The sequence below is a fragment of the Alexandromys fortis genome, unplaced genomic scaffold (genome assembly GCF_014885135.2).
Source record: "Alexandromys fortis isolate MF-2015 unplaced genomic scaffold, M_Fortis_MF-2015_v1.1 scaffold_86, whole genome shotgun sequence".
Taxonomy (NCBI): Eukaryota; Metazoa; Chordata; class Mammalia; order Rodentia; family Cricetidae; genus Alexandromys; species Alexandromys fortis.
The window spans coordinates 2,892,573-2,907,964 of record NW_026067965.1 but is presented as its reverse complement, the minus strand read 5'-3'; the positions used below and the strand labels follow the sequence as shown (position 1 = coordinate 2,907,964).

Sequence of the window (15,392 nt, the reverse complement as noted above, 5' to 3'; positions counted from 1 at the left end):
TTTTGTTTTTGTTTTGTTTCTTTGTTTTTTTGAATATTTTTGAGACAAGAGTTTTTCTGTGTAGCACTAGCTATACTGGAACTCACTCTGTGGACCAGGCTGGCCTTGAATTTACAGAGAGATCTGCCTGCCTCTGTCTCCTGAGTGCTGGGATTAAAGGTGTGTGCCAGGACCACCTGGCTAGCTGTGGGGCTCTTAAGGCATCCTTCCCAAGGGTGCTGAGGCTAGGTTTTCCCTGGGAGCTATGGACAACTGCCACGTGGCTGGGGCTCCAGAATCTGTATGTGTCCCACACTTGTTGCCCCCTGGTCTTTAGACGTTGTTCTTTTTGCTTGTTTGCTTTTTGCGAGATAAGAGTTTCTCTGTGTAACAGTCTTGGCTGTCCTGGAATTCATTCTGTAGACCAGGCTTGCCTCGAACTCACAGAGATCTGCCTGCCTCTGCTTCCAGAGTGCTGGGGTTAGTCTCAGGTCAGTTCAAGGTTATTTTGCCCCTCACTGAGGTCAGAAGAAGACAGTCCCAGTCAGCTGTCCTATCTGATAGCCAATCTCTGCTCATCCTCTAGGAAGGTGGGATGCGGATAGGCTGGAGAACTTTAAAGTGGAACTGGAGTGGAGACTAAACAGTGAGGACTGACTTTTGTGTGGTACTCAGGAGTTCTCAAGCCCTTGGCCTCTTGTTTCATGAAGGCCCTGATCCTGGTGGGCCCGTAGGAGCAGAAGGGCTCTGATATCGCTACAGATCATTTCAAAACAACCTCTGCCGCCCCTCTTGGGTAAGGCAGGTTGTCTAGGGTATTAGGGAAACTAAGGCATTGGTCTAGAATTTTCAAGAGGCCTTTTATGTCCCATAATAGATGACAAGCAGAGCCAAGGGAGGCCCCCAGCGTCCATGCGAGCCCTGGTTCTTCTAGGTCTATTTGCTCCTTTATGAGGAGAACTTTGATTTCTGGGCCCCTAATTCCTATTTTGCAATGGGAGAATGACAAGAACTTTAAAGTCCTTCAGTTCCAACATTAGATGTCTCTGACCCTTTCTGCCCCCCACCCCCAGAAGCTCCTCTGCTTGGACTAGCCAATCAACTAGGTCCCAAAAAATTTGCATTTTGAGGACCAGGTTCTTCTGGTCTGATTAACATGTAAGGTAAGGGGCTGGAAAGATGGCTCCGCAGTTAAAAGAACTTACCGTTTTTCCAAAAAACACAGGATTTGGTTCCCACGATCCAAGCTGGGCCACCCACAACTGTCACCGCAGCTCAAGGGATCTGATGCCATCTTCTGGCCTCCGATGGCATCCATACACATCTACACATCCTTCTCACCCCATACACATAATTAAAAATGATAAGCTGGGCGGTGGTGGCGCACGCCTTTAATCCCAGCACTTGGGAGGCAGAGGCAGGCAGATCTCTGTGAGTTCGAGACCAGCCTGGTCTACAAGAGCTAGTTCCAGGACAGGCTCCAAAACCACAGAGAAACCCTGTCTCGAAAAACCAAAAAAAAAAAAAAAAAAGATATAAATCAGGCTGGCGGGAATATTCAGCAGTTAAGAGCCTGCACCGCTCTTTCAGAGGATCCGGTCTCGGTTCCTGGAACCCACCCTGGGCGGCTCACCCCCACCTGTAACTCCAGCTCCAGGGGATTGATGCCGCTGTCCTCATAGGGCACCTGGATTCTCACATACATACACATGTGCAGATCGTTTTAAAATAATAAAAATAAAACCTTAAAAAAAATCTTCACAAGCAAACATGTAAGGCGAGGCGGAGAGACAATAGGGCCAGGAAACAAAACCTCACAAACAGCCCGAAAGGCCTGGGAAGGACACACTGTCTCGGCCCAGTCTCTTGCCCACGTGGAGGTGGAACCTGTCATTTTCCGTTGTAAATTAGAAAAGCTGGCCCATTGCCTCCTTCTAGGGAGGAGGTCCAGACTCAAGGGGAAAACTCTCAACCCCAAGGAGACAGACAAAAGCAGTTCGCGGTCGGGAAAGGATAGGGTTGCCAGTGCCCACGCAGCCTCCAGAGGAGTTATAAGACTCCCAGCAAAGGCACCTGCGGTGTGTACCCTTTGCCCGACTCTTCTGAAGCAGCTGCCTGGGGGGGGGAGTGGGCAGGACCCTTCCTCCTGGAAATGCTTCCCTTTCCTCCTCCTCCACCTCCTTCTCTTCTCGTAAGAACAGCCGTGATGATCCATTGTACGCCTAGCACTACCTGAAGAGCCACAGAAGCTACAAAAAGACCTACAAAACGGCTGCGTGGGCGAGGCTGGCTGTGTGGGCGGGGCTTAGCCGAGCAGAAGGAAGGAGAGAAGTGGTGGCCCTGGCTGTGGCCTCACTTGGGTGGCATTGGCTGCTGTAGAACCTGAGTGTTGGACGGGATTGTGAAGAAGTCCGAGAGAAACTGGGCGGTGGTGGTGCACGCCTGTAATCCCAGCACTCGGGAGGCAGAGGCAGGCGGATCTCTGGGAGTTCGAGGACAGTCTGGTCTACAAGAGCTAGTTGGAGGAAAGGCTCCAAAGCTACAGAAAAACCCTGTCTCGAAAAACCAGAAAAAGAAAAAGTCCAGACTTAACTGTTGACATGAGTTGAGTCTGGACACATAGGCGGTAGGTGTCCCGCGACATTTTCTACACAGCAGTGTGTGAAGTCAAGTATGATGGCGTATGCCTGTAATCCTAGCACTTGGGAGGCTGAGGCGGGAGGATCACTATGAATTCAAAACCACTTTTGGCTACACAGAAAGTTTGAAGTTACATCAGACCTCATCCCCCTCTCCAAATCAACCAAACAAGCAAACAGGGTAAAAAAAAAAAAAAAAAAAAAAAACCAAACAACAGCCCGTGAGAGGATCATGGGATGAAGGGGGCGAGAGCTGTTGAGTGTGGAATTGCCAGGATATAGATCAAGGCACAGCCAGGAGAGAGGGTTATAGAAAAGGACAAGGAAGAGTTCGAGATGGCAGGTTTCGAGCTTTGGAGTTTGGAAGGATGCTGGTGGCATCCAAATAACCCAGGCGCCATGAAAGAGAAGGGCGGGTTATCAAGAGATGGGAATGAGCTTCCCTGAGTGCCATTGGGCAGCCTTAGGGAGTCATAAAGAAGGGTGAAGTGAAGGGGTGTGTACGGGGGCGGGGCGGCCCTTGCCGCCTCCCAAAGACTTGAGGTCAACACCAAAGGGCTGGTGCTTCACTGCATCGTGGGCCTCGCTCCCCAATGGAGAATGAGGCCCTCTTCTGTGCCTCTAAAGAGGACATGATGCTGGACGAGGGAGCTGGGTGTCTCTAGCTCCTGCCGAATTAACTGCTTTGTCTTCCTCCTCTCCGCTCTCCCAGCTGGTTTGTTTGCCTTGCTCTTTAACAGTACTTTAACATATTAATGGTGGGCGTTCTCCAAGCCACCTGTCTCCTCCAAGCCTGCGTGGGGATTTCCAGGAATGAGGCTGCTCTCAAGACCTGAAGCAGCAGCTACCCACAGGCTGGTAGGCTGTGGGCCGGGGAACAGGCGTAGGCCTCCCTCTGGGGAAAGAGACTTATGCCCGAAGTACACCTTTCTCCCAAAGCACAATCCCCAGGGACCTCCATCCTGCCTAACCGATTTCCTGGACTCCGCTGCACTTAAAGAGCTCTTGGTTTCAGATACATTGGTGTCCAGTGGTGAGGCCGCTTGCTGCTAACGGGAGTGGCCAACTAAGACAGCTGGTTCCTTTTAATAGCAAAGCCTCTGGGCTTCAGATGGTGGCTGATTAATACTTCGGGACTGTTGTTGGTTGTTGCCTCCTCTCCTTGCTTTTGGGCCTAATGATTCCCTTTACTGTTTTTGCTTAGCTTATCAAGCAACCGGTTGTCTCACCCCAGCTCTGGAAGGTAAACGCACATTGCATTACATTCTCCGACTGCTTTTGAGAGGCCTTGAGAGGCCGCAGGGTGACTGCTTGTCCACTAACCAGGCTGCATGGGATGATGGGGAGGGTGTAAGAGGGTACTCACCCGGGCATGGGTCTCACAGGGACCAGAAGTGATGCTTGCATGGACCTGGACTCAGGAGCAAAGGTGTGGGGAAAAGCTGCTGAGATGCCTGCATCGATAGCCTTTGGAACAGACACCGCCCAGGACACGCGAGCAGCCACCAGCCACAGGAACCACACGATGCCTTATCCATCTTCCTGTAATAGTGACCCTGCCCTTTATGGTTTTTTCCCCCTGCCATCCTGTAACTTCACCTGCTACCTTTTCTTCCTTTGAATTTTCCTTCCCATTGACTCGGCCTCACCCTCCGAGACTCAGAACTCTGGGAGATCAAAGAAGACCACCTTACTGTCCTGTGTATCCTCTGACTGGAGCCAGCTCAGCACCTGAGCAAGTCTGTGGTCAAGGCTTGCGGGCTGCAAAGCTGCCCTTTCATCTGCCAGCTTGGGGACAGCTCCCTAGCGCTGGCTGAACAGAATGTTTCCATCAGAGTGGGACTGTTCCCTGGCCACTTCTCACCTCCTGGGCCCCATCCCAGACTGGAGGTCTGGGCAGAGTTAGCCACAGGGTTTGTTTTTTTTTTTTTTTGTTGTTGTTGTTATCATTTGTTTTTTGTTTTTGTTTTTTCACACAGAGGAAGATTTTTGACTAGCCAACTGGTTTCTGTTCATCATGTCTTCAGGCCTGATTAGTTAATTCTTAGGGTATGCTTGGTCCTTGATGGGGATGAACACCAAGGGAGCTTTGGTCTGGGAGGAAGTGGGGGGAACCCAGGTGATACAGAGTGATGTGTGGAAGTGCTAAGAGAGAGGACCTGGGGGTGTTCAGAGGGAGGCCAATAGCATACCCAAGACAGGGTTAGGTTCCTTTGGACATCATGGAAACCTTGATTCTGGAATTCTCCAAGATTCTTAGGAGCCCATGATACCATTAAAAAACCAAGGAAATCAGGCAGTGGTTGTGCATGGCTTTAATCAGGAGGCAGAAACAGGCAGGTCTCTGTGAGTTCAAGGCCAGCCTGGTCTACAGGAGCTAGGCTAGTTCCAGGACAGGCTACAAAGCTACAGAGAAACCCTGTCTCAAAAAAACAAAATAAAAAAAACAAACAAAAAATAAATAAAAAGGGCTGGAGAGATGGCTCAGAGGTTAAGAGCATTGCCTGCTCTTCCAAAGGTCCTGAGTTCAATTCCCAGCAACCACATGGTGGCTCACAACCATCTGTAATGGGGTCTGGTGCCCTCTTCTGGCCTGCAGGCATACACACAGACAGAATATTGTATACATAATAAATACATAAAATATATTTTAAATAAATAAATAAAAAATCATGGAATTGGACAAACTTGGAAGTGGTTGGAAAGACCATTACCAGATATGTGTGTATTTCCTGGTTTCTTGGGTGCCTCGATAGGATAACCAGGAGTCTAGCCCACCAGAGTGGAGGACAGGGACAGAAAGCTATGGCAACCAGAAGCTGTATGGTGGTCACCAGAACACAAAAGTGTTGAGTGACTTTCCCTGTCCCAGCCTGGTCTATATAAAAAGTTCCAGGTCAGTCAGAGCTATACACTGAGACACTGTCTCAACAAACAAACCAAAAATTTCCAGAGAATAGGACAGAGTAGAAAGATGCCTCAGCAGGCCAGGGCATTTCCTTGTTGCTCAAGGCTGGTGACCTGTGTTCAATCTCTAGAACCCACACAAAAGTGGAAGGGAAAAGAAGTGCAGGCTGTGCTCTGAACACCATGTGTCTACAGTGGCGCATTTGGGCCCGGATCGCATGTGCACACATGTACACACAAGTGCACACACAAATGCACACATATACGTGCACACACAAACAAACATGCAAACGCACGTGTATGCACACACACATGCACCACAAACACACACATATGCACACACACACACACAGAGTTTCTCTCTCATTCCCCCATTCTTTCTTTCACATACTCTGTCTGTCTCTTTCTCTCTCACAAAGGAAATACATAAATTTAATAAGATAGAACCTCAAGTCTGCTTCAAACAACAAGCAAAAGCCAAAAACAAGTTATGTAATGCAATGAGGATTAACAGAAGTTGGGGCTATATTTGGCATAGAACTTTCTAGAAAGTCCAAGTCAGAAGTTGCTATTATATGATAGGAACAAGAAACATTTTCAGATAGGGTACAGTGGTACCTAATCCCAGCACTCGGGAGACAGAGGCAGGGGGATCTCTGTGAGTTTGAGGCCAGCCTGGTTTACATATTGAGTTCCAGGACAGCCAGGACCACATTAAAAAAAAATCCTGTCTTAAAAAGGAAGAAGAAGGAGAAGAAGAGAAAGAGGAGGAGGAAAAAGAAAAAGAAGTATTTGAGACATTTTCAGGGTCGTCAATCACAGCTACTTGGAAGGCTGAAACAAGTCGATCACAAGTTCTAGACTACATAGCAACATGCTGTCTGGAAAAAGAAATCTTTCTAGACGTTATATTCTAAGTGTTCAGGGAGTTGAAGCCTAGGTCCCAGAAGGGTCTCTATTTCTGAATGACTTAAAGGAGAAGGAATGGTGCTAATTCTATTCGACAATCGATTACTCAGTGAGAGGATGCTGCCGGATGCACCTTGCAGGCCTGGTTCAGTGGTCAGGTGGATGAGAGGGATATCCCCATCCTGGGTGGACATTAGAGGGAAGGCTCCTGCTAGCTCTCCAATGCCTGCGTGTTTGCATTCCTAGACACCTTCAATCCAGAAGTCTTAACGTGATTCAAAACACTTCTGGGGATTCAAACTTTCTTGTAGAACTCAAGTGCAGAGTAATGTTTACAGAAAAGATACGTTGACCATGGAGCCTTCTCCCAACAGAGTATGTAGGGTTACCCCTCTGCATCCCACACATTCCCCTTTATACCTATTAAACACTCACGGCAGGTGAATATGGCTCTTGGGGCCGACACCTTCCTCTGAGGTCCAGAGAAAGGCAACTTGGAATGATCTGCCTTTCCCTATGGTTCCTTCTGCTTCGGTTGAATTTCTCCTTCACGGTCCCCCCACTGCTGCTCACGAAGGGTGTGTGCCCAGAGAGGGGAGGAGGGTTGGGCACAGCTTGTGCACCACACAATCTGGCTATGTGGTTGAGCTGCACGCCTGAGAATGCACTGTCTTTGCTGGCCCACGAAAGGGTTTGGCACCGAGGTTTGCTTCCTGCGCCCAGGAGGGAGTGGACTGTGAGCCCTGAGGATTGTTGGTGAGTTTGGGGTAGACGTTATAAGACCACAGATGCAGCTACATTCTGCAAGAGGGACTCTGTCACAGGGGAACCAAGAGTTCTGGCTTGTCCAGGAGTCAGTCTGTGGCTTGGCAGTGCTATACAGCTGCCAGCCTTGCTTCAGCACGTGGTATCCGTAGGAGGAGCAGAGGAGCCATGGCTAGCTTGCTAGTGCCACCCCATAGCTCTGTGTGGCACCAAAATTCATCTGATAGCTTATAAAGTCAAGTCCCCTTAAGGGCCAAGGCCGCTGGCATTGCCAGCTCATTCTTCATCTACCATGGCCTGTGTTCACAAATGCTGGTGCTTTTCTTCTGAACCCGAGCTCTGGGATATACATAGTTCCAGGCCTTGAGGATCTCTGAATCCTTGAGGGCTGGCTGGCTTTTCCCTCTTTGGCGTGGCTGTGCTGTGCTAGACTTGACATATCTACATGTGTGTCTCTCCCACACACCAATCCCTGAAGGGGAAAATGGAGGATGAAGCTCCCTCCCATCCCCCAGTAAGGATTTGATGGGGATATGGAGGATGGCAGTCTGCTGTGCTCAGGAGCCTGGTCTGTTGTCAGCCTCTTGCCTATCGTAATGGCCCTGGGTCGAGATCACATTCAATCTCTTAGTACCCGCCCCCAACCTGGCCAGGAAGCCCAGGTGCTCTTGAATAAAGACTTGCTCAGGTACTCCCAGGATCTTTGGCCGCAGGATGTCTGCCAAACGTGGTAAGGCTTACACTTGGCAAGGCAAGGCCGGAAGATATCCTCTAGGGAGGGCTTCTCTAATTGGTTTTTGCTTTTTCTAGGAGCACTTTCTGCTCCATCATTGCCCAGCTCACAGAAGAGACCCAGCCGCTATTTGAGACCACACTCAAGTCCCGGGCTGTGTCCGAAGACAGTGACGTCAGGTTCACCTGCATTGTCACAGGTAATGAAGCTGCTGATATGGCCCCTGCCAGGGTTTCTGCATAGAGCAGGGTCCCAGGAGGATGTGGAGGGGGGTGGTAGTACCAAACTGAGGGCACTGACTTTAGTTCCCTCCTCCCCTGGTTAAACTCTGTGTGTGGGCTGGTCCCTGTCTTTTCTTCTGGAATCGTGTGTGTGTGTGTGTGTGTGTGTGTGTGTGTGTGTGTGTGTGTAGAATATGGCTCAGTAGTTGGTCAGGTGGTAGAGTGCTCGCTAGTGTACATGAAGCCCTGGGCTTTATCCTGGCACCACATGAATCTAGAATAGTAGTTTGTGCCAGCACTTGGGAGGACAAGAAGGTCAGAAGTTTAAGGTCATTCTCAACTACATAATGAGTCTGAGGCCAGGGTAGGCTACATGGGACCCTGTCCCCAAAAGACACTAAACAAAGGCAACAAACCCCCAACTGTACTCAGCAAAGTTTCTTCTTCTTCAAGTATATCCGTGGTTGATGATTGATCAAGCCATTCATCGAACAGCCTACTTAAGAGTTGAGCCGTTTGTGACTTGGGGTATCTAGCCTGAGAGACAGTAAAATCATAGTTACGGCAGCCATAGACCCTGGAGGCAAACTGCCTGGCTTGGAATCCTGACTCAGCCTTCCCAGGATTTGGTGATGGGCAGGCTGCTATTAAGGGTACAGCATTGTGAGCCTGAGGGAGTTAATATCTGCTTAGCCACTGGACTAGCACCCGGCTCACCGCGAGTACATACAAGTGATGGGAATCAAGACTCTTCACTTCCCGCTGAGTCCCCTGTTGGGTTTTAAGTAAGATGCCCAGTAGTGAGCCTTGGAAGCCGGGGTTAGGAGTGCTGGGACCCTGGCTCCAGGCATTGTTCCTTTCCCACGCCTCCGGGTACAGCTTCCCTCTGCACCATCCTGACCTGCCTCAGGCCTACAGGGTATTTACCGGCAGCTGTGCTCACCATTCCTAAGGGCCCAGACGCACACACCTCCAAGACAGCTCCCCCACCCCCTTTCTTTTGTTTTTCTTCAGTTAGTCAAGGGTTTGGGTGGTTTCTAGCTGTCACATTTCCTGATCTTGGGGGTGGATTTGTTTAGCCCAGCCAGCTAAACAGCTTCTTTGGGATTGATTTTTCCATGGGTAGCTGTCCCATTGACCAGGGCTGTCCAACACGTCTGCTAGAGACACCCACTGTCCCTCCCCTGTAGCCTTTATCTTTGTATGACGTGGTGTGTTGCAACTGAATTCTTCCAAACCCTGTGAAGTAAGCGCTATTGTTAGCCCAGCTTTGCCAAGGACGAAGTTAGAAGAGGCAAGGTGAGCCACCCAAGTCATGAGGAGCTAGCTGCTTTGCCTTGTGCACTGCCCTTGACCAAGTCTCCGCGGCACTGCCTGTGCCCGCGTCTCTGAGGCACTCTGTGATACTGCAGCTGCAATGGTTGCTTAGAAACTAACCTCCCACTGGGCTGTGGTGGCGCACGCCTTTAATCCCAGCATCTAGGAGGCAGAGGCAGGTGGATCTCTGTGAGTTCAAAGCCAGCCTGGTCTATAAAGTGAGTTTTAGGAGATAGCCAGAGCTGTTACACAGTGAAATCCTGTCTCAAAAAACAAACAAACAAAAAACAAAACAAAAAAAAGAAGAGAAGAAAAAAGAAAAATAACCTCATTCCGCACGTTCTTATATGCCGCTTTCTGTAGAATGTCTTTAATTCTATTTGGAGAAAATTGGGAACTGGGATGTAGTTCAGTTGGTAGAGCACATGCCCTGCATGGCATGCGGAGCCTGTGGAGTTGTCCTGCAGCTCTTTGTAAATCAATGGTGGGCTTTCCTGTGATTCCAGCACTCGGCAGGGGAGGCAGGGGGATCGTGGGTTCAAGGTCATCTTCTGTTACACAGCCAGTTATAAGCCATCTTGGCATGAATGACACCTGTCTCAAAGAAAATTAAATTTTATTGTATCAAATCAATACATGTACATATTTTAAGGTTTCAAATTATACTAAAAGATATTTATCAAAATATAGTCATTTATCCCTTCCACTAATCTGTCTTTCCAGAACCTGGGATTGTAGGTCTGAGCTACCGTGTTTGTTTGTTCCTGCTGATGCTTTTTAAGACTAAGCATCTCCAGCTGGCCCAGAATCTCTATATAGACCAGATGGTCTTGAGCTCACAGAGATGCGCCCGTCTCTGCCTCCCGAGCACCGGGATTAAAGGCGGGTGCCGCCACACTCAGCAGGTTCTTGTTTATTTGGCTTTGTTTTAAGACAGGGTCTTAACTGTGGTCTAGGCTGGCCTCAAACTGGATTCTTTTTGCCCCGACCTCCTGAGTGCTGGGACTACAGGCGTGCATGTACAAGGTCCAGAATTCTGGTTTTAAAGCCCCTTTAACCTTCCTTTCCTTTACTTCTCCATTTCTACTGCTTCTAAACTCAGGGTTTGGCTCTCTTGAGTGTGCTTGCCTATCTTCTTCCTGTTTACAAAGTTTTTAGCTCTCATTTCTTTTCTTGCCTGTTCTCCCCATGTATGTGTTCGTGTGTGTGTGCGTGTGTGCGCACATGTGTGTGTATGTGTGTGTATGAGTGCATGTCTGTGTGGGTCCCTGCTCCTTCGAATGTTTATTCTGCTACCTAGAAGACCCTGCTGCTTTGCCTGGCCAATTCCTCAGCAAGAGCAAGCACCCAGGGTGTCATGGCTTCTCAGAATCAATGTGGGCTTCCCAGACACCAGTTTGGTGTGCAGAATCATGGGACATTTTCCTCATGAGAGTATGTCTTTTCCTCAAGCCCAATCCAAAGGAGCAATTAAAAAGTATTATTAGTAGCCGGGCGGTGGTAGCACACGCCTTTAATCCCAGCACTCAGGAGGCAGAGACAGGTGGATCTCTGTGAGTTTGAGGTCAGCCTGGTCTACAAGAGCTAGATCCAGGACAGGAACCAAAAGCTACTGAAAAACCCTGTCTCGAAAAATCAAAAAAAAAAAGTATTATTAGTGTGTGTGTGTGTGTGTGTGTGTGAGAGAGAGAGAGAGAGAGAGAGAGAGAGAGAGAGAGAGAGAGAACATGTTTGAGCACACATACCAAAACACACACGTGGAGGTCGGCCTGCAGGAGTAAGTTCTCTCCTTCCATTCTGGAATCCAGGTGCTGAGCTCAGGTTGTTAGGCTCACATAGCAAGTGTTTTAAAAAAACACTGAGCCCAAAGGAATAATTTAAAAAAACATACATGTTATTTTAATGTGTGTTTGTCAGACGTGGTAGGAAGAACCTTTATCAATTGTCTCATTGAGCTCACAGAGATCCTCCTGTCTCTGTCTCCCGAGAGCTGATATTAGACACCGTATTCAGCAGGTCTCTGTTTGGTTTAGGCTTTGTTTTAGGACAGGGTCTTAACATGTAGCCTAGGTTGACCTTAAACTGGAGTTCTTGCCCCATCTTCCTGCGTGCTGGGATTACAGTTGAGCATGCACCTATAACCTGTGTCCTCAGAGACATTATTTTTTTTTAATTCCTGCATCTCATGCTGACCAGCCCAGGCCAGGATCTTTTACTGAGGAGGACCTACCAAGTGAGCTGGCACAGATTTCGGGGCTTTGGGAAACTATAATATCCATATTTTCACTTGCTGTTGTGCCTCCCCCTTTTTATTCCCACAGACTTTCCAAATTTTAGCGCATTCAATTCTCTGTAGCAGATTAGAAAGTGGTCACCATGGTATCACCGTGTACCAGAAACGAACAAGGAGAAGATGTGGTTGTAGGAAGTGGGGAGGGGAGAAAAGGAGAGAGCACCAGAACTCGGGAGACAGCATCAGACACTAGGTCTCCTCAGTTAGGAGGTGTTCCTGGCTGATCAGTGGCTGAGACTGGCCTCTGTGTGAGGCTGCTGCTGTCCTTAGGCTTCTCTTAGTGGATGCAGGGGGAACCGCATCAGTTTCTCTTCCTGCCAGAAGCATCCCTGATGGGTCAGGACCTGGCTCCAGGGCCTCACCAGACACTGGTGATGCTTTCCTCTGTTCGGACCTTTGTCCTGTTGAGGAAGACTCACCTGTACCAGGGGAGCAGGGAGCAGGTACCAGGCTGTTCCGGGAGGCAGACCTGGAGAAGGAACTTGGGACCTCCAGGGTTTGTTTTGTTCACAGTGGGAGAATAGGAGACAGTGGACCTAAGGCTGGGCAGTCTGATTCCTGGGTCCTGCAGGCCCCTTGAGGCTGGACTGCTACAATCTCAGACAGCTCATTTCAACCCAGTGTGCTGGCGTCCCTCTACTCTCTTCAGTTCTGGGGTGCACTCTATATTGGGGTGTGTATGTACTCATATGTGTATAGCCACATGTTGAAATGGAAGAAGTAGGTTAGGCGGTGAACCAAGGGAACTAACCTGTAGTAAGAACCACATTTCTTTCTTTTTAAAACATAGTTTATTTGTATTTTATGTGCATTGGTGTTTTGCCTGCATATACATCTGTGTGAGGGTGTCAGAAGTCCTGGAACTGGAGTGACAGATAGGCGTGAGCTGCCATGTGGGCTCTGGGAATTGAACTGGGATCTTCTGGAAGAGTAGACAATGCTCCCAACTGCTGAACCATTTCTCCAGCCTCCAAGAACCACATTTCTTAAAGAAGAAAAAAGTCAAGTGGTGATGGCCCAGTGGGAGACTGAGGCAGGTAGATCTCTGAGTTCAAGGCCAGCCTGGTCTACAAAGATGAGTTCCAGGACAGCCAGGGCTACCTAGAGAAACCCTGTCTCAAAAAACAAAAAATATCTTTTTGGAGGGGAAGTAAGTCTAATATGATAACTTTTTAGGAGCAAAATTTTATGCATTAACCCCAGAACTCTTTGGAAAGAATGCTAGACCCTGGGCAGAGCTCCCTTAGGCCCCGTGGAGCTTGGTTTCCTCTTGTATGACGCAGGGTTACAGCTATCTCTTTCATAGTGGAGAGGGATGTGAATTCAGACCTCTGCTTACTCACTAGGTGACTTTTGCAGAAGTCTTAATTTCATGAACCTTGGTTTCCTTTTCCTTTTTTTCTTTTTAATTTTTTTTTTTCAAGACAGGTTTTCTCTGTGTAGGCTTAGCTGTCCTGGAACTCGCTCTGTAGACCAGATTGGCCTGGAACTCACAGAGATCTCCCTGCTTCTGCCTCCAAGTGCTGAGATTAAAGGTATGTGCCACCAGCACCAGGCTCATTTTCCAAAAAAAAAAAAAACCCAACTACTTAAAAATGTGTGTGTGTGCCAGAGTTTATGTGTATATCATGTGTGCACCAGTGCTCAAGTGGCCTGAGAAGGGCATCAGATCTGGAACTGGAGTTGCAGATAGTTGTGAGCTGCCGAATATGGGTTCTGGTCACTGACCCTCAGTCCTCTGCAAGAGTGGCAAGTCAACTCGCAGACCCTCATTGCCTTTTTCTTCCAGTGAGGATTAGTGATTGCATTCTCCTTAGGACCAGCATAAGGGTTAGATGAAGCAGACATGGGGAGTATTTCATTCAGCTCAGCTTCTGGCACACAGGAAATCTTCAATAAGTGTGAGCAGTTTTGCTCAGGGGAACCAAGTGAATTCTATGTCTGAGTTCTCTTAAATCTCTCAACTCCCACTTCTTCAGATCTGAGTTTCTCCAAACTGGGAGTGGTTGGGATGAGGCTGTGGGTGTCCATGTTGGGTTCTTAGGCAGCTAGCTGGCTAGCTGTGAAATGGATCACAGGTTAAGAAGGGCCGATGTGAGGACACTGGCTCAGGTTTTGTTTTGAACTCTCCAGGCCAGAGCTCTGTCTCTCTGTATGTGCACACGCACACCTGCTGAGGGAGTGTGTGCACACGCACACCTGTTGAGGGGGTATGTGCACACGCACACCTGCTCAGGGGGTGTGTGCACATGTACACCTGCTCAGGGAGTGTGTGCACACGTACACCTGCTCAGGGAGTGTGTGCACACGCACACCTGCTCAGGGAGTATGTGCACAGCTGAAGCAAAAACCTAGCCCTGTCCGGCTTTTGTGTGTTTATATAATACAGCTCACATCATCCAGGGGATAACCAGCATGTTCCCCGAATAAATTTGTTTTCAAAGCCATTCCTGTTAGGAAGCCTTGATTGTTGGCTTGATCCCCACTGTGGGCAGACTCACAAGAAGCTCCCTATGGGGGTGAGGCTGTAGCTGGGTATGTGTGTGTTGTGTGTGTGTGTGTTTGTGGGTGTGTGTTCAACAGGCTCCTCTTTGCCCCACACCATTGCTCCACTCCAGCCTCTCTGGACTGGAGGCTGAGGATGTCCCTGGCAGGTCATGAAGCCGAAGAAGACTCTTAGGCCGTGGTGGGTGAGATCATCTCACAAGGATGGTGAGAGCACCTGCGCTGGCCCGGACCACGTGTGCAGTGATGTAACCAGGGGCTTTAGCGCACAGTGGAAACACAGGGCTCCATTTACAGCCAGCACAGCCTGGTGTGTCCCCGGGCCAAGCCAGCTGTAGCCTCGCCTCCCTTGCTCCCTGCTGCTGGGTGCTGTTCCCTGGCTTGCCCTCTACTCTTCCTCACAGGCCATGGAGCAGTTCCTGTGTCAGGCATACCCCCCCCCCCCCCATCTTTTGTTTGCTGTTCTCTTATTCCTTGACTCGCTCATCTATGAAGTAACTACTACTCAGGCAGCCGCTCAGGTGGAGGGGGTACAGGAGCAAGCAAAGGCTCCTTCCTGCCCACTTGGGTCTGGAGTCTAGCAGGATTGATGGCCTAGGTGTAGGGCTCTCTGGGCACCATGATTAGGGGAAGGAAGGGGTGGTGTGTTTCCGAGTCTTCTGAAATTCTGCTTAGTCTTTGGGTCTAGATCAAGTGTCACTTCAAATCCCCAGCCAAGGAGCTTGCTTCCTTCTCTGGACCCTTGGCTCTTCATACCCTGTTGATGTATTCATCCGTAAATATTTACTCGCCGTGGACGGCGTGCCAGGCACTATTCTAGGAACTGGGGACACAGCAGCAAAGAACACCGATAAGTCCCCGCTGTCGTGACGCGGACATTCCATGACGGGCAGGATGCACACCAACTAACAAACTCAGCGTGTTGTGTCGCGGCAGTGTGCTCTAGGAAGAAACGTTGATGAAGAGGAAGTGCTGAGGGGAGAGAGCTGCAGGCTGGCAGGGGTGTTGGGAGGGCCTCTCTGAGGAGATATCTGGGAGGCGGAGCTCCACAGGAGCTGAGGTGTGGCCTCCTGGGCTGTGTTAGAGTGAGCCGGCAGGACTAGGTTGGGGCGCAGCTCGCAAAG

The 15,392-nt window shown here is 49.3% G+C and overlaps 1 protein-coding gene across 1 annotated transcript in view; it reads left to right on the top strand.

Moving 5' to 3' along the window:
* The window catches only part of Alpk3 (alpha kinase 3), a 40,161-nt gene that overhangs the window by 2,357 nt on the left and 22,412 nt on the right, over window positions 1-15,392 (top strand). The window contains exon 2 of the mRNA XM_050154079.1: window positions 8,010-8,131. Within this exon, the coding sequence (XP_050010036.1) occupies window positions 8,010-8,131 (122 nt within the window). The remainder of the gene's footprint in view (window positions 1-8,009; window positions 8,132-15,392) is intronic.